The 27,885-nt window shown below is 39.0% G+C and overlaps 1 protein-coding gene across 1 annotated transcript; it reads right to left on the reverse strand.

Moving 5' to 3' along the window:
- Positions 1–372: 372 nt before the first annotated feature.
- On the reverse strand, positions 373–24,949 carry PAFAH1B2 (platelet activating factor acetylhydrolase 1b catalytic subunit 2). The gene is made up of 6 exons (XM_061202495.1): positions 24,810–24,949; positions 17,960–18,047; positions 9,833–9,922; positions 8,892–9,008; positions 7,144–7,266; positions 373–3,795 (listed from the first exon to the last, which is right to left on the reverse strand). Exons 2-6 carry the CDS (start codon positions 18,038–18,040, stop codon positions 3,517–3,519), a joined length of 690 nt encoding a protein of 229 aa, XP_061058478.1. The 5' UTR covers positions 18,041–18,047; positions 24,810–24,949; the 3' UTR covers positions 373–3,516.
- Positions 24,950–27,885: the final 2,936 nt, after the last annotated feature.

Genomic DNA, 27,885 nt, shown 5'->3' on the forward strand with positions numbered 1-27,885 from the left:
AACTGTAGAAATTGGGACAATTAACGTGAATAAAATTCTAAAGATCTGAAATTAGGAAAAAGGGTCAAGAGGTCAATCTAATGACTTAATTCTGTTTTTAACTACCAGATACTATTAACAAATCTGAAACATTTCGCTTGACAATATTTCCATTTATCTACTTAGGATTCCTTCTATCTGCTCATCCTACCCTGCCATTCTGCACCCCCAAGGAGATAAGCGATGAGGGTCAGCTTGGTACATTCAGTGCAACAGAAAAGCAGCAGGATGATCTAAGTATCCAATTTGCTTGTGATAAGGTAGGAAAAGAAACCATCCCTTCTCTCTTCATTGGAATTCAAACTATGATAAAGGAGACAGAAAGACAGCAAGTTTGAGTGAAATGTTTACATTTATATTGAAATATGCACTAAAACAGAATGAGTTCTACTAGTCAATGAAACTTTGCCAAAGCGGAAACACAAACTTCCGTTGGGGAGGTCCAGTCAACTAGCAGCAGTGATCCCCAAGCAGGAACACCAAGGAGAAGCCTGGGAGACCCCACCCCAAAAAGCCTCCTTTCAAGAGATCCCAACTCACTTCTCCCACATGCACCCCACAGATTCAGGAGCACAGCCAGGCTCCTCATTTTCATATATCTTTAGTTTCTTCTTCGCTGCAATAAATATAAAATTGGCAATGCTCATATACCACAGCACAGACAATATTTCAGGCTTTAGCATACAACTGTAAACAGTGACTAGGTTAAACAAATAAAAAAGATAAAGAAAGTTGAACATTATTTTTAAACAACGACAGAATTCCTAAGAGCAGGGCATGAGCTACTCAAGATTTGTTTTGTTGGGTTAAGGTTTTTGACAAAAAATTCAGGCTTAGACAGATGTCCAAATCGACTCATGGTGGTAGCCAGAGCACTGCCCATGGCAGTCTAGAATATGTGGGCAGCAAAACAACATGCCCTAGATCACCCTTGGCAGTACATCTTCAACCTGCCACATTCAAGACGGGACTGCAGAAATCTTTATTGTGCCATCACCAGCTGCCATCTAGTGTAGTGGGAATGGGTGGGCAAAGGAATGAAAGTTTGCTGGGAGACAAACAGAATTAACACCTCTGCTGGCTGCCTAGAAAGTTGGCCCCTTAATCACAAGCACAAGTAGGACATTTCACTTGGATAGTGCATTAAACTTCATGTATATGTGTGTGTGTATATATTTCTCATATATATATATATATGAAATCCAAAGATTAAGCATTAAGTTCTGTCACTGCAACAAACTGGGGTGTCAATCAAAGAAAAACAGATGAACACTTTTTGCCTAAAGCAGTGCAAAGAAAGCTGGCAAGAAATGAAAGTGGACTCAGTATCTGCACATTAGCAACGGGGCAGACTTTTATTTAAAAGGCTAGTGGTTCAAATACTATTGCTCAAATAGCTCTGGTAAATATAAAATGTAGTTAACATCCAAGGTTTATACACAGAAGCAAAGGAGCTGAAGGCCAGCTCACAAAGGGATATTTGATCCTTAGTCAAGAGAGAAGCTAAAAGCACATGCTGCAGGAGTAACCTAATGGGGTTTGTTTGGACCATACTCCTTCCCTCTGACAACAGAAAAAGACCTGGATAGGAAACTGTCTTTTCACACACAAAATTGTGGCTTAATTAAATCTCCTCCCTAGAACTATACCTCAGCTAAGAAAAAAAAATCTGTCTTGAAAAACTCAAGAACCTGGGCTACTAAAAATAAAAAGGAAAATTTAATATAGTAAACAAGTTTAGTAAACACCACATATATTTTCAGTTGTTAATGAAGACATGATACATTCAGGAAAGTTTTTGTTTTTGTTTTTGTTTTTAAAGACAAAAAAACCAAAAAACAAAATTCCCAGAAAAAGCCTCAACGAGGAAAAAAAAAAAAAAAAAAAAATCAGCCCAAGTTCTATCCCTTTCAGTCAGAAGCAGCTCTTAGCACAAACCACAAATCCCCCTCCAGCACACAAAAGAAATGCCATGTGCCTTGCAAGCAGAGAAAGAAACATATGCCTTAGTTACTGAACTTGAACGTTAAGCAGAATCACTGCAGAGCACATTTTGATGCGTTACTTCAATATCCACCTGGTCCAGTTTAAAGTATTTGTTTGTAAATCCAGTTTGTACATATTCCATAGGTATATTAAACAATAAACCACCTGTTGTCCTATTATTTTTAAAATGGCAGGTCTTGTAGCTCAACAAACCATTAAGATTATAAAGAGCTCTCTTGAAAGAAATTCTCAGATGAAGATGTATTAAGGAGAAATCCTGGAGGTTAAACGAAGTTCTTTTTTACTAGTTCTTTTTTACTAAAACAGTGGGATCAAGCAGAATGTCTATTTGGAAGAGCAGTTTCACCATTTCCCCATGAGAAGAGGCCAAATTTTTCTGGACTAATAATAATTTAAAAACTAAGCCAATAAAAATAAAATAAAATATACACCTTAAAATACTACAAAACTTGAAATAAAGTCAGGGCTTATGGAGTGGGAAACAGAGTTCTGATTTTTTTTCCCCCCCCAAAAGAAGGAAAACTGTAACAGGTTTTAAGGGAAAAACAAAACAAAACAAACCAGAACTCTGAATATGGATAGCACTACACAGACTCTATAGCACAGACCACCACACAAGAATGAATTACACATCAGTAATATCATCATGAGAGTAACTGGCTGGGGATTTATACTTCCAGCAACAGAGCTCCTAGGTCAAAAACGTGTTAAAAGCTTGTAATGTTAACAAGGACCCCTCCCACCAAAAAAAAGAGGGGATGAGGGGGAATAGAGGAAAGGCTGCATGCATGGGTCTATTACAGACATGATATTCAGCAGCATAAAAATAATACCCTCCACTGAGTCCCCCAAATGGGGCAAAACCTATTTTTCACTGCTAAGCATGGGAAAGATTAACAGAGTGGAACAAATTCACCTGTAACCATAGCATCTCCCATATCTGAATGAGAAGCACGTTCAATCTGATGTTATATGTTGCTATAACATTGAGAATACGTATGAGTAAAGCAAAATAAAAAAACAAAAGGCTAAATTATGAACTTTAAAAACTGGAAAAACATCTGTTTTAAAGCCAAGAAGGTGTTATTCTAATTATTATTATATATGACATAATCCATAAAAAGAAAGGCCAAGGAAAGAATCTTCATTTTGTTCAGTACTTAGGCTTGATGTTGTCCTAGGAAAAACAGTGATAAGTCAATGAATGTGTCACACATACAACTAAAAAGTCCCCTTCTGGTTTCCAATGAATTTAAACAACCATCTTCCTTGGCTAATTTTTCTCCTGTGTCAAACAAACCTTCTATGTACAGGACCAGTTTAAATCCCTCCTCCCCTTCAAACACTAGATATGAACATCCAGGAACATTCTACAATGCAAAGTGCCTTAAGAAAGAGAAGGATTCTGTAGTGCCAGTGATATAACTGATCTGAGGAAGCTGGGATGCTATTAACACTGATGGGAGCCAGTCAGGCAATGGTGGTTTGTTTTTCCTCAGGTGTTTCCTCCAACAATTGCATGATCAGTTCATGGAGGGGTTTGCAAATCTTTGCGTAGCCCCCTCCTGTGAGATGCAGAAAATCAAACATGTCGTGACAGGAGATGGCACCGTCCGAGTGCACGAAGCCCCCATCTGTATCCAGGAGCTGAACATTGGCAAGTTTCGGCAGGGAAACCTTGAGGAGCTGGTTCACCTTGGCATTCTTTTGCCTCAAAGGGTTGGGCTTCTCACCTCGAGGTAACAAACCCTGGGGAAGAGCAGAGAAGAATATAAGATGAGAAGACTCACTGTTTTTTCCTACTTACTTGTGATTTCAAATATCCCTGGAACTCTCTACTTGGCACTTGTTATACCTTTGATTTCTGAAACACTGGACTAGACCAGTCTTAATGAAAGTTCTCTGACTATTCCTCCTAGGTTTCTTCCTGAGTTCCTCCTCCTCCTCCTGTCCCTTAACTGCTGGTATTCTTCAGGGTTTTGTCCTCGGCCCAGTACTCTCTCCACCCTACACACTTTAGCCCTGATCTCTTCCTGGAGCTTCAGAACTGTGTACTGAACGTCCAGGTATAGAACCAAACTTGAATGCTCCTGAGGCACACCCAACTTAACACGTCCAAAAACCCATTCATCATCTCCCCCACAGACTATGTTCCTTCTACATTCTCTGTGTCAACTGATCATTCCAACATCCCTGAGTCTCTCATCCCATGTACCTTATCTATTCATCATTAAATCACTCAGCTTTTACATCCTAAGTATTTTTCCAATCCATTCTTTTTTCTGACTATAGACACTGCTATGGCTAGGGAACTTATCAATATTCACCTCAATTAATGTAAAACCTCCTGACTGGTCTTCCTACCTCCAGTGGTATTACCTCTTCAATTTATCCTCCATATAGTCCACCACATAGCTAGAATAATCTAGCTCAAATACACATCTATTCATTAATGCCACATGGAACCTACACTAGAACACACGAGAAATGGACTTGGAACAAACGCTGTCTTGATGAATCAGAGCCACATAATATCTGGTAGTATAAAACAGAGATGTGTTCTAAATTCATTTTTAACTTATTTGTTAATGATCTAATATAATTTTCAGATAAATCACATGTCTGTCCTTCTACTATAGTAAATAAAAGCCAGCTCTTATATGGCAAGTGCAAGGTTTTATCATCTCAAACTAGAAATCGCCTTTATACAGATAACTGATCCAATTATAAAATTGTTAGAAATCCCCAACCTTTTAGTTGGTTTATAGTTAATGATGCCACACAGCAAGTTATCGTTATTTAGGCAAAAATGTTGTCACCTGTTTCTCCTACAGGGTATGATAAGAGGTCTTATTTCATAAAAACGGGTTTTCTGTAGGCGTTCTACTAAAAAAATGAGAAAAATTTTTATGCCCAAAGTAAGCGCTTATTCATGTCTGCTTTAAATTTTTTCAGCAAAACGTTGGACCTCGATTATTAACTTACTGTGTGACTGTAAAGTTCCAAAGAGAACTATAGAGAATTATGAATATGCTACCCCAATCCATCTCCTTTCATCCTTGTCAAGTGAAGACAAGGTCAATCCTAAACCCTAGTTTATATAACTGTTAAAAGTATAAGGCTCTGCATCTAATAGTTAACAAAGAAAAGCAGCCCTCAGCGCTGGCACATCAAAGCTTGGTTGAGATATAATGAGCAACCAGGAAGGATGGCCAGTGACCAATAAATACGTATGTTATTCTGACTTTCAAAGAATACCATAGTAATTAAAGCCATAAAAAAGGATTAAGCCTCAAGAGCAGGGCGCCATACCTATTGGGATTGTCAAGCAAGGATAAGAAAAATAGCTTACGTACTTGCATAACATTTTCCTTAATAAATGAGTATCAAGGGTATGCCATGTGATTTTTTCTCTATAATAACTGATAATTGTTAAAATATTATTTTAAAGAAGACAAAAAAATTACACTAATTCCTTTACCATGTAACAACTATTTTAATTTTATTTCCTTTTCCAATTTGCATATTTACTTTCAAGCAATTCTAAATATAATATACATACCGTTTAGTATTCGGACTGTTCACTTAAATGCATCATAAATTCTGTTTTCACACAGTCCTCCTAATTGTCATATGATTAGTGCTATTATATTCAATGACTTGTGTAATCATTCCCCCATGGGGTTGATTATTTAGGTTATTTCCAATGTTTTAGTATTGTAGATAACACCACTATATATCAAATTCAAAAGTCTCGTTGAAACAAAGAATATTTATGGAGGATTTACTCAGCAACATTCATGCAACAAATATGTCCTAAGCCAACTACAATGTACCACCCACTGTACTTAAGAGATGGACTCTTAACCACAATATAGTCTTTTCTGGAATAATGCAGGATATAAATAAATACATAAACAAATTAATTAAATACCATGTAATAAAAAAATAAGACCTGGCTCCCCAGAACCCTGTTATATGATAATATCCAAACTCCTAACATGGGACCTGGCTGTGGCCTCTCTCTAACTATCCCAGACTTGAACTTTATTCCTATGATAACCCTAAAATTCTTCTAGCACCCTCCTTCACTCACCCAACAAACACATACATGTACAAGCCTTTGATCATTTCCTTCCTTTCTTCCTCCCTCCCTTTCTCTCTCTCTCATTCTTCTCTGTAATACCTTCTCTTCTTTCATTTCTCTATTTGTCTGGAAACCAATGAATTCTTTAAAACTAAACTCAGATGTCAATTTTTATGTCTAAAATATACCCTGTTCTCCCCTTAGCATACAGTATAATAATTCTGTTTATATTGCTGTGTCCATCCACCAGCTCCTTGAGAGGAACTGTCTTACTCATTTTTGTATGCTCGGGACCTAGGATAGTGCCTTGTACATCGTGATTCTCACATGTTTGTTGAATAAATGACTACCTTATTAACACTATATCTCATTAAAGAACTGAATACATGTCAGATTTCTCAAAAACATACATTTTTAGCTGGGTTAAGAATATCTACAGGTAAACTTTAACACTGAAATAGACAGCTGTTTATCCCTGAGACCATGAAGACAATGCTTTAATTCTACAAAGGGTAGCATTTCCTGTTAGTGGTAAGACTATGAAGTACCCATTTTCTTCCTGATGGAATCTCTGATATTTTAAAGAATTCAGAGATTCTGATAAATACACCACCTTTACCATATTAACAATGGAACAAAACAACACATCTAGGCTAATCCAAACTAAGGTCTAATAAAAAGAGACTCAGGAACTAGGAGAAGTCTCATATGCAACTTAAAAAATTATCAGAAGATAGTCAAGGGGAAAAAAAAAAAATTAAGGCAACCTGAGGCAACAAAGAGGATTTCCACTTCTAAACAAGGATGAGCAGAAAAAAGATGACCCCACAGCTGTTCTAGGAAATGAGACCAATAAGACGATGGGACATATCAGAGAACAGCTTCTCGGGAGCATGATAAACTGCTTCCAACCTAAAGATTCTCTATATTCATGAGTGATCACATTTCTACAAAGACTCCTCACCTTACCTAATGATACCAAGGTCTCCACCCACCCAAAGACCACATACCAATACAATGATTTTGGCCTGTGGCTGCCTTGTGTTGATAAGTTGTACGATGGCCTCGATTCCACCTGCTACTTCCTCTGCTGTATTTTCATGGTTGTTTGTTCCTACCCAGACAACAATGACCTATAATTGAGGGAAGGAAGAAAAAGAGAAAAAAGATAAATACTCAGGAATGTCCACTAGTTAGTTGAAAATCTTATTTCAAAAATCAAAGAAGGAGGGGTTTCCCTGGTGGCGCACTGGTTGAGAATCCGCCTGCCAATGCGGGGGACACGGGTTTGAGCCCTGGTCTGGGAAGATCCCACATGCCGCGGAGCAACTAAGGCCATGCACCATGACTACTGAGCCTGTGCTCTAGAGCCCACGAGCCACAACTACTGAAGCCCGCGCGCCTAGAGCCTGCGCTCTGCAACAAGAGAAGCCACCGCAATGAGAAGCCCGTGCATCGCAATAAAGAGTAGTCCCCGCTCGCCGCAACTAGAGAAAGCCCACCTGCTGCAACGAAGACCCAACACAGCCAAAAATAAATAAATACAATAAATAAATTTTTTAAAAAATCAAAGAAGGAAAGATGAACTTCTCAAATGGTATTGGTAACTTCAACAGGGCAGCCATCTTAAAATATTAATGTATGCCTCATATACATCAGGATAAATTCCAAACAGAAAAACACTTAAGTGGGAAAACTGTACTAGGAAGAGATAAGAAAATTCTTTTATGTGGAGTTGGAAGCTAATCTCTTAAAATCCAGAAGCTATACAAAAAAGATAATAAATTCAACTGTATAAAAATAAAACCACTGCAAGTCAAAAAAGAAAAAAAAAAAGTGAAATCTAAGAAACATGGGGGAAAAGACTTGCAACATCATAAGACTCCCTTAGTAAAAGTACCTTCTAGAAAAAATAAAAATAAAAGAACCCAAGGGAGTGTAGTGGGTATAAATACACAGTTCTACTCAAGGAAAAGAATCAGTGGGGTGGAGGCTGGATATAGTTTTTCAAAGTTTTTCTCTTTAAAAAAATAATTTTACAAGGTGGCTATCACCTAGAGACATACATCTTACTATGTAACCCAAAGTAATTTCCACCTGTCACAAAAGAAAGGAATATGCATGAGTTTTTCTGTTAGAAAGGCAAAAATAAAATACTTTCAACTACAGCGACTGTTATCAATGGCTCAGCTTTGTTTTCTTTTTATTGTTTGGGGTTGAAAAAATTTATATGCAGTGTGCCAACTCAGGATGTTGATAATGCTATAAGGCACTGGGTACATGTTCGGGCTGAACATTTGTTCACATCTGCTTCAAATTTTCTTCAGAAGAACTTGGGAGGCCTTGATTACCAATCTGTTTATATGTTTAAATGGATCCAAAATTACCTCCTCAAGTGAATCATAGCCCTGCTCCCACGGCCCACCTCTGAGCACTTTCCCCCTCATACTGCCTCAGGTCAACAGAATAGCATATCTTATTAGCATCAAATCTCTTCCTACAGCAGAAGATAATTATAACAATTACAAGTACAAACCAAGCAAGCAATACATTGATTCTTAATTAAGCATGTATGTGGAATGTTCTTAAACAATATCATTTAACTTAAAGGGGCAAGAAGCAAAGAACAACAGTGAAATAACATTTTAAAGAAGCAATTTTTTTTTTTACTACCAGTTTCTGACAATTTAACTATCTGCAAAAGACTCAAGATTAAGGACATTCTTTAAAAAAATAATAATAATAAGTTTCATTTCACCTTAGGTTTAATATTCTCCAGTTCTCCATTCTTTAGTCTCCATAAAACATGTCTTGTTGTATCTCCCCCAATTCCAAAATTCAGTGCATGAAGTGGGGAAAAAAGCTCTCGCCATATCTGAAAAGAGAAAAACTTGATTTATTTAAGCTGAAATTAGTGGGAAATAAAATCCCTCAATTGCAATGTGTTGTGAGGCATCTGAAATAAGTTTCCCTTTTCTGTATTCAAATGTAACACTCCAAGTGGTATTCTACCAACTGCTGAAAGGGCTTTGAAGATGCCATTGCCATTGTGTAACTCAGTTTTCAGTGCAGCTTTAGATCTCAGCTCAAGACCTAAGTCACAGCTCAACCTGATGCCACTTAGGTACCAACATTTATAATTAAGCTGTCAACTCAATAAACTCTCCTTTCCCTTTATTCAACCATTTAAAGGAATAGGGTGAAGTAGAAACATGATATGAAAAAATTTAGAGTGCTTGAGCCAAAAAGATATAAAGCTATCTTTTCTTTTAAGTTTCCCTTGGGAGAATGCCTAACCTCAAAAAGATTCAAAACAGTTCACTACAAAAATATATAAAATATAAAAATGGTAAACACAAATAATAAGAACTGAGAATCATGACTAAGACAAACCTAAATGAGCAAATACAAATAAGAAAATAGTAAAATACAAATAAGAATTGAAAATCATGACTAGGACAAATATAAACAAACAAACATAATGTGAAGCTTCTTGGAACCCAAGGCAAAAAAGGGAGCTTAGTTATAAATAATGTTGTATTTTTTCCTTTGTCTCATCATGCTTGATGGCACAAAGAATCCCATCAGGTAGGTCTGATTTCCCTTCTACTCTGAACTAGAGTGGAATGAATGCAAGTCTGTTATCAATGAATGTGTTGACATGAGCAGCCAAGGACCACCCTCACCCCTGCACCTTACCTCATACTGCTGCATCAACTGCACCATGGAGTCCCCCACGAACAGGACATCCGGCTCTTTGTCTTTGCAGTCCAGGACAAATCTGTTGTGCTGGTGTGAAGAAGAAAGAACAATCAGAAACTGGCATTTTTCCCTGTGAGATTTCTTGGCCTAGACAGAACAGTCGTCCAACCAGTTACTCTGTTGTTAAACATTCTATTTGGTCTGTCCCTAAAGCTGATTCCTCTCAATCTGCTATTAACTCCTCGGCCCTTCTGAAAACCAGAACAGAAAAATGCGTTCATGTCTTTTTAAAAGCTTACCTTTTCCTCCAACTCTTTTAAAGAAAATTTCAGATATACTTAGAGCTGATGTAATATAATGAACACCTGTACACACTCACCTACATTCAACAATAACATTTTCCCACATTTGCTTTATCTGTGTGTGTTTGCTGAATCATTTGAGGGTAAGCTGCAAACATTGTGATTCTTCACCTTTAAATATTCTGCATGCATCTCCTAAGCATAAGGACAGTCTCCTATAAAACCACAGAACTATTATCACATCTAAGAAAATAAACAATAATCCCGTAAAATCTAACATTTAGTCTTCACAATTGTTCCAAAAGTATTATATGTATCTATTTTTTGAACTAGGATCCAATCAAAAGGCATGCACTTCATTTGGATGATTTTAATATGGCCTTTGAAAATGTCTGCTAACCTCTAAATGTGAGATGTTGGCAAACTGGGACTCAGGCTTTTTCAGTCTAATTCAAGTTTCTAAGCAGGGGTGACCTAGCCCTGGCACGCTTCTCTTTGCTCTTAAGGCATAAGACACCTTTAAAAAGATTTCACCCATTGATGCTAAACTGAAGGACATAGCTTCAATTTTTATATTCATCCCTGAAACAAATTAACATGATGCTTTAGCAGGTCTCTAACCCAGTTCTACGGAAAGGTCTGAATACTGTTTCTTTTTCTCAAACTCTACATTCAATTATACTTCCCCTAGGAATTAATTAAGATGGAGTTACTATTTAGGTATTTCTGCTGATAATACAAGAGCAGATGACACTGTGGTGAAACTGAGATATTTCACTGCTATTGGTGAAAATACAAAAATATTTCTGGAAATAATTTGACAATTGATTAAGACATCTCTTTTACAGTGACAGGATTTGGGATAACTTTTTCTTTTCTCTTGGGTCCATGTCTTGTGTAAACAATTTTTAAAAATTACTATTGTTTCAATAAGTATTTTTAAACTGAAGGGATAAGATGAGCAAGAATAAAACTTTAGCTAGTTTTGAGTAGGTGCTCTTTCACATCACGTCATCTCTCTACTGTGTATGCTAAAGTGCCAACTACCTCTCAATACCAACAAAACAGCTTACGTTTAAAGAATGTCATGGAATTTAAGCTGTGCTGTTCTAAAGGTTTAAGTGCTCTAAATTTTCTTTTTAAGTATAAAAGTAGTTGCAATGAGCTTGGAAAAACAGAAAAGATCAAAGCAAAACATCTATAATCCTACCATTTTAACCCAGTACCTATTAACATTTTAGGGTATTTTTTTCTCATTATTTTTTCACATCCCCCCGCAACACAGTTGAAACGTTATGTATATCTCCTTAAGGCACAATAGCTTTGGGGACAGAAAAACCTATGTTCGAAGTCTAGCTTATCTACTTTCTAGTGCAGTGACCTTAAGCAAGTACATAACCCAGAGTTTTGTTTTACCCATCTGCTGGCAACTCTGTTTTAGAGTTGTGAAGATGAGAGTTCTATAAAAGGGGCCCAGCTTCTGGCTGCCACCCAGTAGGTACTCAATAAAGAACAGCCATTATAAATGCATTAACATTAGAAATATTTTTCTATGTAGCTACATGATTTTCATAACTATAATTTTTTTAAAAAATTTTATCGTGTAATTTAAAAAAAAAAATCTTCATTTATTTATTTATTTGGCAGCGCCACACAGCTTGCGGGATCTGAGTTCCCCAACCGGGACTGAACCCGGGCCCTCGGCAGTGAGAGCACGGAGTCCGAACCACCGGACCGCCAGGGAATTCCCTATAACCATAATTTTTAACACCCCTTAATATCCTACTGGATGCATCCAGTGGCACATTCATTTTTTTTAGCTCTTTATCCTTCCTAATGACAGATTTGCCAGAAGCCTCCTATTGACTGAGATGAAGACACTTACACACACACACACATTTTCTTTTACAGGTTGGGAATTTTTAGGGCAAAGGGGATTAACACTTGCATGGATCTTGGAAATACTTCCAAATTACTAACAAAATGGCTACTGGCTATATCTATTCTGACACCAGCAATGTATCAGAACTCATTTTACTATACTTGCACCTGCACGGGTTATTAATATTTTTCTCTCCCTCCTTTCTTTTCCCATTGTTTTAATCTGTACTTTTTGGAAACAAAAAGTTAAAGCTCCTGTCATGCTCATTGAGACACTTATCCGGTATATTTGAGGATATTTTTATTAATACAACAAAAAATATCAGTGCTTCATCTGTAATATTTACTGCAAATATTTCTGTCAGTCTGCTGCTAAGCCTTCTTTAGGTGGTTAATGTTTTGATACGAATTGTTATTAAATTTGTCTACAGTCAAGTCTTTTAATATCACCCTTAAAAAAAATTTACGATTATGGAAAATATCAAGCATACAGGAAAACAGAGAGAATAACACAATGGATCTCTGTGTATCTATCACCAGATACAGCAATCATCTAACTTACGGTCACTATTATTTCAACATTCCAGAAACTACTGCCCCACCCCATTCTTAGATTATTTTGAAGCAAACTGAGGATATAGCATTTCATGTATAAATATTTCAACATGTAGCTCTTAAAAGATTAAAAAAATATATAACGACAATACCAGTTCTATGCCTCTAAAATTAATAGTAATCCTTTAATAGCAACAAATAACTAGTGAGTGTTCAAATTCAATGTCACAAAATTTTATTTTATGATTTGTTTTTTAAAATCAGGATCCAGACAATTTGTCTCTTAAATCCCTTTTAATCTATAGGTTCCTCCTCCCTATGCAACCACCTCCCAAACTTTTTTTTAAGGAATATGACTGTCTGACCTATAGACTCTCCCATAGTCTGGATTTTGTTGACTGCATTCCTGTGGTGGTGGTGGACATGTTCAACTGTTCCAGGTACTTCTTGATATGTGGTACTTAAGTCTAGAATAGGGACAGATATTTTAGCAATACTCCGTGAGTAGTATTGAGTATCACTTCAATACTTGTTTTAATCATGACTGCTTTTCTTTTAATGTTTTGTTTCTAAATAATTTATCTACAGAAGACCTGCAAAGATTGTAGAGTATTTGCATATACCCCTAACTCAGCTTCTTTCAATGTTAGCATCTTTTATTTTACTTTATTTTAAAAAACAGAACTTTCAGGTGTAAGGATTTTTTTTTTTTTAATTTTATTTACTTTTTATTTATTTATTTTTGGCTGCGTTGGGTCTTTGTTGCTGTGCGCGGGCTTTCTCTAGTTGCAGTGAGCGGGGACTACTCTTCACTGTGGTGCGTGGGCTTCCCATTGCAGTGGCTTCTCTTGTTGGGGAGCACGGGCTCTAGGCACACAGGCTTCATTAGTTGTAGCATGCAGGCTCAGTAGTTGTGGCTCGCAGGCTCTAGAGAACAGGCTCAGTAGTTGTGGCGCACGGGCTTAGTTGCTCCGCAGCCATGTGGGATCTTCCTGGACCAGGGCTCGAATTTGTGTCCCCTGCATTGGCAGGCAGATTCTTAACCGCTGCGCCACCAGAAAAGCCCTCAATGTTAGCATCTTATATAAGCATGGTACATTTGTCAAACCTAAGAAATTAACATTAGGGAATACTATCAACTAAAATAAAGTTCATTCAGATCTCACTAATTTTTCCACTAATGCCCATTTCCTGAATCAATCAGGACATCACATTGCATTTAATCTATACATCTCCTTTAACTCTTCCAATATGGGACAGTCTCTTGGTCTTTCCTTGTCTTTCATGACCTGACACATTTAGTTGCGGTAAGGTGTTCTGTAGACAGTCCCTCAATTTGGGTCTGTCTGATGTTTTCCCATGAATAGGGTGAGGTTATGGATTTTTGGGGAAGACTACCACAGAGGTGATGTGCCCTTGTTGTATCATATCAGGGAACATGACTTATTATTGGTGATGTTAATATTGATCATTTGGGTAAGGTGGTGTTTGCCAGTTTTCTCCACTATCAAGTTATTATTTTCCCTTCCATACTCTATATGTTAGAAGCAAGACACTAAATTCAGCTCCAACTCCTAGAGGGAGGGGTATCAAAAAATATGTGGGCGTATGTAAAAACCAAAGTAATTTACAGGGAGATACTCTAAGGCTAGGCAAATATACCGTTTCTCCTTAAAGTTGTGTCCACTAATGTTAGTATTCATCAATGGATCTTGCCTACAGTAATTATTACTACATTAATTATTATATATAATGTATAGTATAATATAATATAATTACATTAATTAATTATTACTACTAAAATCCATGATTTTCTTTTCCCTCCTTACTTCTACATTTATTAATTAAAATTATTCTGTAAGGAAGATTTAGCCCTTCTCCCCTATTTATTTATTCATCCACTCATTTATTTATAGCAGAATGGATTAATGAACACTTATTTTATTCTTTCAGTTATAAACCAGTAATACCATCATTTGTTACACTGCTCAAAATGTTCAACTTTGCACTCTGGGAGCTCTTTCAGGTCTTTTAGGTGGTCAAAGTTAGTATCATCAATGAGACAAACCAATACCACATGTATTCTATGTGATGCACTGGGGACCCATCACTTCAGTGATATTCCTGCCGTCCATCTTTTTTTTTTTCCTTTTCTTTTTTGAGTAGTTTCTTGCGCTACAAGATGCTATAGGCCCATATTTTTATTTTCTTTGCTCCAGCTACAGAATCAATCATTTCTCCAAGGAACCCTGGTTCCTTTCATTGGAGAACTGTATTTAAAAACCAAGATCTGGGTATATAACATATTTTAATATAAGTTAGTCCTTCCATATTATACAAGTTTTAAAAAACATTTAAATATTCATATCTGTTTTTCTTCCATTTGACTAATTTTTTCCCAGTCAGTGCTAATCATTTAAAGTCTTCTAATTTACGACAGAAACAACAAAGGCATCTAGTCTTAGTTACTACTTTTAGTAAACTTATAAATGACCTAAATGCCCATCAATGAGATAACAGACAACACACTGTGGTATTTTCATATAAAATAACTGAATACTACTTGAAGAGAAAAAAATGAATAAACTACAGCTATATTTTTAATATGTATGATTACTGCAGAAAAAAATATACTCAGAAAGATACTATTTACAGTTTAAAAACGTGCAAAAAGGGACTTCCTTGGTGGCGCAGTGGTTAAGGATCCACCTGCCATGCAGGGGACACAGGTTCGAGCCCTGGTCTGGGAAGACCCCACATGCCGCGGAGCAACTAAGCCCATGTGCCACAACTACTGAGCCTGCGCTCCAGAGCCCGCAAGCCACACCTACTGAGCCTGTGTGCCACAACTACTGAAGCCTGCGCACCTAGAGCCCACGCTCCGCAACGAGAAGCCACCACAATGAGAAGAAGTCTGCACACCGCAACGAAGAGTAGCTCCCGCTCACCGCAACTAGAGAAAGCCCGCATGCAGCAATGAAGACCCAACACAGCCAAATATAAATAAATAAATTAATTAATTTTTAAAAAGTGCAAAAATACTAACTATAGTGTTTAGAGATTATATATGTAGTATGTAAATACATGAAATTACTGGCTTGGGGGTGGGGAGGTAGGAAAGAGAAAGAAACGTGATCAATGAGGGGTATACAGGGAACAGCAATTCTTTTAGCAATGTTTTATTTTTTTAGGGTGAGTAGCAAATACACAGATGCTCAAAATATTTCATAATTTTTTTTAAAGATATAAACAAATGAGGACGATTAAGAAAGAATAATCACGTAACTGATCCATAGCAGAGCAGTCAAAATAAAAAACTACCACTCAGGGCTTCCCTGGTGGCGCAGTGGTTGAGAATCTGCCTGCCAATGCAGGGGACACGGGCTCGAGCCCTGGTCTGGGAAGATCGCACATGCCGCGGAGCAACTAGGCCCGTGAGCCACAACTACTGAGCCTGTGCGTCTGGAGCCTGTGCTCCGCAACAAGAAAGGCCGCGATAATGAGAGGCCCGCGCACCGCGATGAAGAGTGGCCCCCACTTGCTGCAACTAGAGAAAGCCCTCGCACAGAAACGAAGACCCAACACAGCCATAAATAAATAAATTAAAAAATTAAAAAAACCCAAAAAACAAAAAACTACCACTCAAAATAAGCTAGTTGAAAGACTGATTTTTAAGTCTGAGATGACCAAAACAGAAAGAGAATACAACTATGAAGAGTATAAAGAGAATCACTAAATACTAAAACAGGAAACTCTGGGGACTTAAAATCATATAGAACTTGTCAGTTCAAAAGGTAATAAGGGGCAAAAAAAAGGTAATACAGGGCTTCCCTGGTGGCGCAGCGGTTGAGAATCTGCCTGCCAACGCAGGGGACACGGGTTCGAGCCCTGGGCTGGGAAGATCCCACATGCCGCGGAGCAACTAGGCCCGTGAGCCACAACTACTGAGCCTGCACGTCTGGAGCTTGTGCTCCCCAACAAGAGAGGCCGTGACAGTGAGAGGCCCGCGCACCGCGATGAAGAGTGGCCCCCGCTCGTCGCAACTAGAGAAAGCCCTCGCACAGAAACGAAGACCCAACACAGCCGAAATAAATAAATAAATAGCGTTCCCTTAAAAAACGAAATAAAAAGTCCACTTGTGTTGCTTTAAAAAAAAAAAAAAAGTAAAATTAATAAAGTAATCTATATTAAAAATAAAGGTAATACGGTTGGAAACAGATAAAGGTTAAATATAGTTATTGTTAAGTGACAACACTTATTAAAAGCAAGCTACAAATACTGAAAAGAAAAAAAGTGTTAAAAAAAACAATGGGACATACTGAGAGGGCAAAGGGGCCAGAGCCTGAAGGGATTCCCACTTGCTAAACCTTGGACAATGAGTTTCAAAATTAGAGTGGATTATAACCCACTTGACTAAAATAAGAACCTGTGAGACCATATTATAATGAAATAGAATTGGTTTAGGCCAACACCATCTTAACCAAGTGATCAAAGCTACTATCATCAATGAGACAAATCAACATCACATGCCTTCTATGTGATGCACTGAAGACATCACTTCCCTGATACTCCTGCCAAAAATGTATAATGTGAATCTTGATTATGAGAAAAGAGAGGGACATTTCACAAAATAAATGGCCTATACTATTCCAAATGGTCAAGGTCATGAAAAACAAAGGCTAAGAAATGTTTCTGATTAAAGGAGAATGAAGAGAAACGACAACCAAATGCAACGTGTGATCCTAGACTGGGAAGAAAATTGAAATAAAGAACACTACTGGGACAACTACAGAAATCGGAATATGGTTTTTGGATTAGGTAACAGTGTAATATCAGTGTTAAATTTCCTGATTTTAATAACTGTATTGTAGTTATGTAAGAAAAAGTTCTTGTTTTCAAAAAACACACTCAAATATTTAGGGGTAAAGGGGCATTGTGATGACTGCAACATACTTTCAAATGATTCAGAAAAAACTGTAAGTTGGTAAATAGTACAAACAGATACAGACAGAATGATTAGGCAGATGTGGCAAAATGTTAACAAGTTGCAAGTCTAGATGAAGGATATAGGAGGTTCCTTCTAAAGTGTTTGTAATATTTGTATAATTTTGAAATTACTTCAAAATTTAAAAAAGCTTAAAGAAAGAATACTGTAAAGACACTGTCATCTACTAAAATTAACCGTACGCAATGCCCATGCTCTCAAAATATTCCTCAGTTCCAACATCACATGGTGATTAGGAATGACATCTCTAACATTAGATTTTTATTTACAGTAATCAATTCTTGTTGACCATTAAAAACACCCCATTGTAGCTCTGGTTAAAAGACTCTAAAAATTGAAGAGACTCATCTATGTGAATAATGCATGTGCACCTCCTTTTACCTGAGACATCCATCTGTCATCTCCTTGAATATCTTCCGCTGCATGTGGAATGGCTGCTGGGTTTGAGTCTCCTTGGCTCATTCTACACCTGAGGAAAAAAATGTCTATGTTAGGTTTTGTTCACTGACAGGAATGTTTCTTTGTTACCACTTACTTAAATATTACATGTCAGGTTTTAAATAAGAATAAGAATTAAATAAATTTCATTGGGTTTTGCCTAGAAACGATGCAACTGGAGTTTATTTTCAGCAGAGACGAGGTCCAGGACATGACTGCCTAAGTCCCATAAATATCTAGCACTACTAAACTTCCAGACAGGTTTGAATATCATTCAGGAACAATGCATTACATCAGTATATACCTTACACCTATATTAATTTTTCATAAATACATGTTATTGTAAGAACCAAATGACAAGGAATTAAACCCTTCAAGTTCAATGACATCTACATTAGAGCCTTTTAGGCTGCTAGAGTTACACACTTAAGAATTAGTACAGCACCGATTAGAATCCAGTGATCACTAAACATCACACAAATACCTGTATTACAGATGATGACAAAACTAGTTGTGGGCTTTGGCAGTGGTTTTTTCATTTTTATTATTTATTATTATTTTTATTTTTTTATTTTTTTGGCAGTGCCCCGCAGCATGCTGGATCGAGTTCCATGACCAGGGATCAAACCCGTGTCCCCTGCAGTGGGAGCGCAGCAGAGTGTTAATAACCGCTAGCCCACTAGGGAAGTCCCTGGCATTGGTTTTTTACAAATGTTTACTAGGTATTTTTATTTTTGACAGGTATCCACTAAAAAACATTTGATTAATGACAAACCTAAATATGGCATCTGATAGTGGAGAAGAAGGAATAAGTGAAATTCAGGAAAATTAGAAATGCTAATCTTCTAGAAAGACAAGTAAGAAACCAGACTGTTTTCAACCAACTCTGGAGAATACATACTAGAGACACTAGGCTCAAGAGGTTACTTGGAAAATGCAAAGGATGATGAAAGAGAAAAAGCTGGGGTTTTGTGGCTTATAGAAAAAAAGGCCGTACTATTTCCTTCCTTTGCCATCCTCAAATACAACTAAACTTTCTCAGAAAGAGGACTGAGTTATAGTCTTTTAATAAGTATTCACTGAGTAAACAAAACACCCTGGATTACCAAGGTAGTAGTTTTTGAGGCTCAAAAAGTAACAAGCCCTAAACATGAAAGCAAACCTTCATGAAAAATAAATTAAAGAAGCAAACAATTTTAACACTACTAGGTCTAAAAAAAATTGGGCTCAGGGTTAAGCCTATATCTGACTAAAGATGTAAAATATCATTCACAACCTGTGTATATTTCTTTAGATTACTAAAATTTGCAACTATCAGAAAATAATAACTACCTATGAAGGACTATCTACTCTATGCTTTATACATACCACCTCCGATCCTCACAGAAGTACTGCAAAATGAAGAAAACGAGGATCAGATAATTTAGGTACTTTGTTCAGTGACTGAAATGAGGTTTGTCTGACCCCAATTACGTCACATCTGGCCCACTGATCACAAACCAGTTCACGCTGACTCCCTAAAGGGGACCTATATCTAACCATTTCACCCAAAAGACTTACGACATACCACACGGAGCTAAAAACATCAATGTAAAATGCAAGAATCAGGAAGAACTGCAAGATGAACCTATATAGTTCCAATCAGACTATGATATCTGTTTGGAGTTTCACTGTCTAAGAAAAGTGTGGAAAAATCAGAAGATACATAAAAGAAAAAAAAAAAAAAGGATTACAGGGTTAAAACAAATAGCCACACAGAAACTTTTTGTTTTTAGCCAATAAAACATTCTAAATCTTCTATATAAAAGTTTCTTGGGGTCTACGTTCAATTCTTGATTCAAGTCTGGCTATTCAGGTTAAATCTGATATGGCACTTAATAATCATTTTAATTTTAGTAAGTAACTTTCTTCCCCGCTGATCAAAAAGCTCTATTGTCCTTAAGACCAACAAGGAGCAACTTTTCCCATTTTCTCGATTTCAAAATTAGATATATAATGTAAAGAAATACAGCAACAAAACAGCTCCATTTTCCACTCACTAATTGAAAAAATCTATTTCCTAACTTTTAAAATAGATTTTTTTTTAAAATTTATTTATTTATATTTTTGGTTGTGTTGGGTCTTCGTTGCTGTGCGAGGGTTTTCTCTAGTTGCGGCAAGTGGGGGCCACTCTTCATCATGGTGCGCGGGCCTCTCACTATCGCGGCCTCTCTTGTTGCGGAGCACAGGCTCCAGACGCGCAGGCTCAGCAGTTGTGGCTCACGGGCCTAGTTGCTCCGCGGCATGTGGGACCCTCCCAGACCAGGGCTCGAACCCGTGTCCCCTGCATCGGCAGGCAGACTCTCAACCACTGCGCCACCAGGGAAGCCCTAAAATAGATTTTAAAAACCCAACCATTTCTCATTTATATTCCCACCTGGAGAAACTCTTAACATGTTAGGTATTTTTGAGGCAAAAGTTAACTGACACAGGGTTAACTGAGCGATCACTACTAAAAAGGAGAAAAATAATCTGCCCCCCTCTCACTGTGTGATTATGTAATTGAAACCATTTTTCCTGGTGATTGTTAAAAGAACAAGGATGACAAAACTGTACATATGGGCTTCCCTGGTGGCGCAGTGGTTAAGAATCCGCCTGCCAATGTAGGGGACATGAGTTCGAGCCCTGGTCCGGGAAGATCCCACATGCCGCGGAGCAACTAAGCCCATGCACCACAACTACTGAGCCTGCACTCTAGAGCCCACGAGCCACAACTACTGAGCCCATGTGCCACAACTACTGAAGCCCGTGCTCCGAGAGCCCGTGCTCCACAACAAGAGAAGCCACCGCAATGAGAAGCCCGCGCACTGCAATGAAGAGTAGTCCCCCCGCTCGCAGCAACTAGAGAAAGCCTGCATGCAGCAACGAAGACCCAACACAGCCAAAATAAATGAATAAATAAAATTAATAAAGAGAAAAAAATTCAAAATTAAAAAAAACAAAACAAAAAACTGTACATATGAGGTGCCTCCATAATAAAATGTATCCAAATTCATCCCTCAACACTTAAAGACACAATGCAGGCACTCCAACTACATTTCAGTTCTTGGAACACCATGTTCAGATTATGTTGAAAAACTTAAGAATTTTGACAAACCAGAGGGTGTTTCAAGGAAAGGAGCCAAGATGGTGAGAAATTAGAAAACCTGTCATATCAGAAATAGTTGAAAGAAACAGGTATGTTTATAATCTGTAGAAAAACTGGTTGGGGAAGAGGAAATCACGGGACAAATAGCTGTCAAAGTATTTGAAGATTACTAGCAAGGGACTTTAGGCTTATTCTGCATGTCCCCAAATAGGAAGACAAGGCCAGTAGATACAATGTACAGTGAGACAAATTTCTAACAAACAGAACTGCAAATGACATGACCTGTCTCTCAAGGCAGATTCTTCCCATGGGGCCGCAGAGACTAGGTGAACACCTACTAGAAAAGCATAAAGTGAACTAAAGCATATGAGTAAAGACTGGCCCAGATTAGCGGGATTCAAACATTTTTTAATGTTTTAGAATCTTTTTGAAATGTTGCTCAATATATGTATATTTATAAATTAGATGTGAATTGCTGTTAACCTGTATATTAAATATTCGTAATTTTTTCCTTTTTTATGTAAAAAAAATGAATGTAAAAAGAGGTTCTAAATATTTTCCTATATTCCAATGGATCTCCTTATGCATCCCAGGGCAGCACACATACTCTACTTTCAAGACCAGTGGTCTATATAAACTGTAAGATCTCTTTAGATCTATGATTCAATTTACAGACATGGATTTTTAGAGTTTCTCCAACAGGTAAACAACTGATCAAAAAATAATAACTGCAATAAAGATTTATTAAGAACTTACTATTTACAAGACACTGTGCTAGGAGCTTTGTTATTTAAGTAAAACTGAAGCTCAGGGAGATTTAAGGAAACTGCTCCATGATAGGGAGAGCTGGGATTTGAACTCAGGGTGATATACTACCCTCCAAAACCTATTACTCTTGAGCAAAGGGCATTAGGCTCTATATAGAAAAGACTGCATGAAACAATGATAAATTCTAATTTACTTATATATCCTATTACTACTACCCAAATTTAATGGCATTCTGATACCCTGAGCAAAACACTTTCATCTCAGTCCGAAATTCTGTCATGAGCAAAATGAAAAAGCTACAGGGACAGAGAAACTGAGGAACAAAATGTCACTTATCTCAAGTTACTAGGCAGGTTAAACTGAGAGAATTTAGCACAATATTCCCAATTAGCTAGTCTTTTTCTTCTTTAACTATGAATACAAGGTCATCCTCCTTCCTCCTCTGAGCAAAATTTGTTTCTTTGTGCCTTCAGACACTTGGATTTTGGATTATTTTGCCAAATCAAAATCTTACAATACAAGGTAGCTTTCAGTTTTACCTGTGCCTATGGCTTGGTAACATTTTTAAACAGCGGTTAAAAAAAAAAAAAAAAAAAAAAAAACTGAGGGGCAAATCCACATAATCTCCTCTTTAAGAACCAAACTAGAGGGACTTCTCTGACAATCCAGTGGCTAAGACTCCGCACAGGGGGCGTGGGTTCAATCCCTGGTCAGGGAACTAAGATCCCACATGCCATGCAGTGAGGCCAAAGGATTAAAAAAAAAAAAAAAGAAAGAAAGAAAAAAAGAAAGAAAAAAAGAAGAACCAAGCTGGGGACTATGCATTTAGGGGATTCAAATAATTCGGGAGTTAGATAAAAAAAACTGTGTACTGTTTATAATAAAAATGAATAATCAATCAGGAGCCATCCAGAGAACAGCCTGTGGTGGGTCACAAAAATCTGAGTGATTTGGGGTTTCCTGCCTCATGTAGAGAGCAGTATCGTGGCACAGAAGTATTCAGAATGCTGTAATTAGTAACAACAGAAAAAGTAGCAACAGAGAGGGATTTGACTCCCATCTCACCTCACTGATTCATAATAATCGCCTCTGTGCAGCAAGTCATTAACTTCTGAGGTCACAAACAGCATGTTCAGTTAGAAAAACCCAACAGAATGGAGATAAAGGTCCGAAGAAATTAATTTATCAGGAGACATACTCTTCCAGGGAAGCTTTAACTGTCCACTAAAATGAGTTCTCTGGGAAGATGAGGAGTAAGTGACTTGCACAGCATTTCCCAATTTTCCTGCATTTTCTGTCTTCTCTACTTAACTCCGACTATGACAGTCTTAACACCAGAATTTCCAAATGCTTATACCAGCGTGGTGTAGTGTGTGTCTAATCAAAAACCAGTTCCAACAACAAAGAATTATAAATACTCAAGCTGAGCTGGATGTTTCTTTAGTTTAACCAGGAAACAGATGGAGGGGGAAAGTTGCACTAAGAATTAAAAGATTTAGAATGTTTCCACTCTGACCTCAGACTCTTCATTTTGTTTCAGATGGAGCTGGCAGGGTTATTCTAAAGGCCAAGGCAGGCCTCATCCCTAGTACCCTGCCTCAGTGGGCTGGTGGATGGGTCCCGGGGTTCCAGCACATTCAGAATTTATTATCAAATGCCCAAGCCAACACATTAAAGCACAATGATTTCATACTCCTCCCCTGCTCCCACACAAGGAGGCAACCTTTATATCAGAACAATGTGCCCAGGAGAAGAATCCAAAGACACAAGGCATATCCAAGGCAAAGGCGTATTCAGATGCTCAAGGGGGCAATACCCCGTGTTTTCTCCATACCTTTACCACTCCCCCAACATGACCCCCCCCCCATTTAAAGCTGTACGAAATGAGGCCTTAGGGTGGGTCCAGGTGGTCTTCCCTTTCTCCATGGGTAAGCTCTAAAAAGAGGCCAAAGCTTCATGTGTTTGGTTTTCTTAAGGTTTGTATACACATTATGAAAAGCAACGCTGGCCTGGGAGATATGGAAAGAATAGTGAGTCACCGTGCAACGGGTACCTCACAAACCTCAAGGCCAGAAGATCCTGATCTGGTACATGGACATGGACCAGGTAAAAAGCACCTGAGAAAGCCTGTCCATTGGTAGGTTTAACTAGTTGGTTGACCTTGGGCAAATCACCAGCCTCGCTGGGCCTCATCTCTAAAATGAGGTGCTGGACTGGACAGCCCTCTAAGAAATAAGCCCTTCTAAGTCGTGACAGCCAATGGATTTTTGAATATATTAGAGGAGGTAACGGAGAAGTTTCTGACGGGTGGGAAAAAGTGCTCCGTCAAAAAAAACAGTAACTGGTCTGAGCCCGCGCCAACGGCCTCTCAGACAGAGGAAAGGCGAGAAAAGGGTCAGAGGTTCAACCTCGGGGAGGAGGGAAAGGCAACAGCCGAGACCCGAAGCAGAAGCGTGGCTGGAAATGGGGCTGGAGGCGGCGAGCCTCGGGCCGGGGTAGCGGGGGATGCAGGGCGGCCTGCTCCGGGGGGCGGGCAGGGCCGGATCGGGCCGGGCGGCGCGCCCCGCCACGGTGCTCGGCCGCGGGAAGAGGCGGGGCGGCTGGGCGGCCGAGGAGGCAGCAGGTTTGGGGGTGGGGTACAGGGGAAAGGCTCCGAGGGAGGCGGCGAGCGGCCTGGAGGTGCGGGGGGCAGAGCGGGCGGCCGGGGAACCCACGCCGGGCCAGCCGAGAAGGGGCGAGCGCGGAGGCACCCCAAGGGTCGGGGGGGAGGGGTGGCGCGGGGGAGGGGCCGGCAGGGTGGGGGAGGGGAGGTCGCGGGCCTCTCACAATAACAAATCGCAGCCTCTTCCAACCCCCACCTCTAAGCCACCGGTTCCCCGAGCCCCGGAATGCACTCACTCAGGCACAGGGTCCGTGCGGGCCCCAAGCGGCTGCGGCGTCGGCGGGTCGCGCGTCTGTCGCTCGCTCAGTCCCGGCGGCCCCGCTCCGGCGCGTCCCTCCTCCAGCCTCAGCACCCGCTGCAGCGCCCCCACTTCCGGTTCCCCTGCCACTCAGGCAAATGGCTTCCGGAAGTCCCGCCCCATCCTGCCAGGCCTTGGCTCGGCTCGCCTCTCCTCACTTTCCTTCTGCGGGAGCTCGCTGCCGGCGCCCAGGTGTCCTGCCACGCCCCGCAAGGTTCCACGCTTTGTTCTCTATCCTGCTCTCGTTTTGCATGTAGTCTGCGCGACTTGGGCCTCTATCTTTCCTCCGACTGCATCCCTCAGTCCTGGGTTCATGTCACCGTAGTGTGGAGATGGCATTCGGGACAATGTGCTGTGACCTCGCACTGACGCCATTCCCTTCCCGCCCCGCCAACCTGGCTTCCTTCTCCACCCTATGGAATAAACCAGATTGCTGCCAGTGGGAGGGAAATAGGGCCCCAAGGTTAATGAGGCAGTCCCTTACATTTATGGGTGGAATTTTTGTTTCTATGATGAATGTACGGATTTTGGATGACCGCCTCTTAAGGTGATACTATAGGGGGATGGAGAGACAGTCTTTTCCTTAGAGATCCATCCAGTTTCGGGGAAGACATATATATATATATATATATATATATATATATATATATATATATATATATATACACACACAGTTAATATTGAAAAGATGATGTGCTAAATCCTATATAAATGCGGAATCTATAACAGAGAGGAGGGGCAAAAGATGTACGCAGGCTATGAAAACGTTTGGTGGAGCAGCGCCCTGAGCTGGCCCTTTAAAAATGGATAGGATTCGTTAAGATCCTTGTCTGAATTGGTAGAGCCTTCCAGAGTTCTGAAAATGATCAGAGGGGTCGGTTTTGCAGACAAAACCCGTTAAGAATTACTGTGAAAACCTGGAAGCCTAAAGTTTCAAGATACGTCAAATTATTTTTCAGGTGACCTGTACTGTCAAATGGTACTAAATTTATCAGACGTATATAATCCAAAATAATTTGTCCTCCTATAAAACGCTAATTTACCTCGTAATTCTCTTGCAGATGTTCACACAATTTATGGCACACCAGCAGGTAAATGTTGCTTTAAATGTTTTATCGAAAAGAATTTGTGTTTGGGGAACTCAAATGATGCTATAAAAAGAGCCCAGAAATATACTGATAACAGAAGACACAGCTTGAATTAGTGTCCAGGGATAAATCCATAGAATCCTGAATTTCCTCAGTTTTAACACTCAACACACTTTAATGTAATTACTACTTTAATACACTGTCTTCCCTGCTATACTCTAAGCTCTGAGGGAGCAGAGACCTTGTGTGGATTCCCAGCACCTGGCATGCTGCCTGATGCATAGCAGACACTCATTAAGTATTGCTCAACCAGGAATGAATGATCAAGGGTTGAATTTGTGCCTATGTGGACCCTATGACCTATCTTTATACTTTCTTGTTGTCAGCTTTTTAATTAAGAAACATAAACAAGGGAAGTGTGCCCCAGGGAACACTAGAGCTGGTTAAACTAGCCTCTGCAAATATTTGAATACCTCTATGGCTCAGGCAGTTTTTAGTGTTTTGGCAAAATCTGAATGTCACCGAACCCTGAAATTTATTGAGGTTGTCTCCTAATATGTCTGTTTTAGCTTTCTAAATAATTCATTTAAAAAATGCAGGTGGTAGAGTGGAAAGGACCCTAAACTAAGCTTCAGGGTGCCCTGGGTTCTTCTCTGAAGGCTGTTGCTCACTTTACTTCTTTGAGCCTTTGTTTCTTAATGTGTAAGGTGAAAGGGATGGACTGGGTCATTGCTGAGGTTCTTTTTAGCTCTAAGCCTCCACTATCCCCTCAGTTCCTTGCAGGAACATGATTCTGGGACATACAACCGTATCTCACTACTCACTTCCCACACACAACCTCCCCTTCCCCTGGGCCCCATTCAGGGTCTGTGTTTTCCATACAGTTTTCCATATCACCATACAGTTGGTGATAGGTAAAAATAGCTGTTTTCTGACTATGAGACAAATTGACTGAAAGCTATCAGGAGAGCTTGCCCTTCAAGTTGTCTTTCCATTAATGATGATGAGTTTAATGATTCCATCCGGATTCTTTCTGGTTTCCCTCATGACTGCATGCCAACCCAAAGGGAGAAAATATAGAAACCCTGACAAAAGGTCTATGGACTGATTGGAGTAACGTAAACATGATCAAATGTAAACCTAGGACTTTGAGAATGAGTGTCAAAACACCACCCAAGTGGCCTGGAATTTAGGAGACTATTTGGCATTTCATCACTTACAGTAATTAAACTGGGAGGCTTCAGGGGACCTGGCATTTCAGATATGAAAAGAAGGAAGAAAAGCTATGTGGACTGAGAATGGACACACACTGAATTCAGGGAATTTCTGTGGGTAGAACGCAAGGTCAGATGGTTTATAGAAAGAGTTTCAGAGTTTTATTTATTGTTAAAACAACATTAAGAAATGTTTCAACAGGAAAAAATTTTTTCACTCCCATTCTTACAAATTAACACATTTTCATTTGCCTCGATTTCTTTCAATCAGTAACCATGTGGTCAGTAAGTATTTTATTTCTCAATTTTAAGATCTTTGTGGTCAGGTCAAGATATTGTTAGAAATAATGTAAAGACAATGGAATATTACTCAGCCATAAAAAGAAACAAAATTGAGTTATTTGTAGTGAGGTGGATGTACCTAGAGTCTGTCATACAGAGTGAAGTAAGTCAAAAAGAGAAAAACAAATACCGTATGCTAACGCATATATATCAAATCTAAAAAAAAAAAAAAATGGTACTGATGAACCTAGTTGCAGGGCAGGTATAAAGATGTAGACATAGAGCATGGACTTGAGGACATGGGGTGGGAGGGGGAAGCTGGGGTGAAGTGAGAGTAGCATCAACATGTATACACTACCGAATGTAAAATAGTTGGCTAGTGGGAAGCAGCAGCATAGCACAGGGAGATCAGCTCGGTGCTTTGTGACCA

The sequence above is a fragment of the Eubalaena glacialis genome, chromosome 10 (genome assembly GCF_028564815.1).
Source record: "Eubalaena glacialis isolate mEubGla1 chromosome 10, mEubGla1.1.hap2.+ XY, whole genome shotgun sequence".
Lineage (NCBI taxonomy): Eukaryota > Metazoa > Chordata > Mammalia > Artiodactyla > Balaenidae > Eubalaena > Eubalaena glacialis.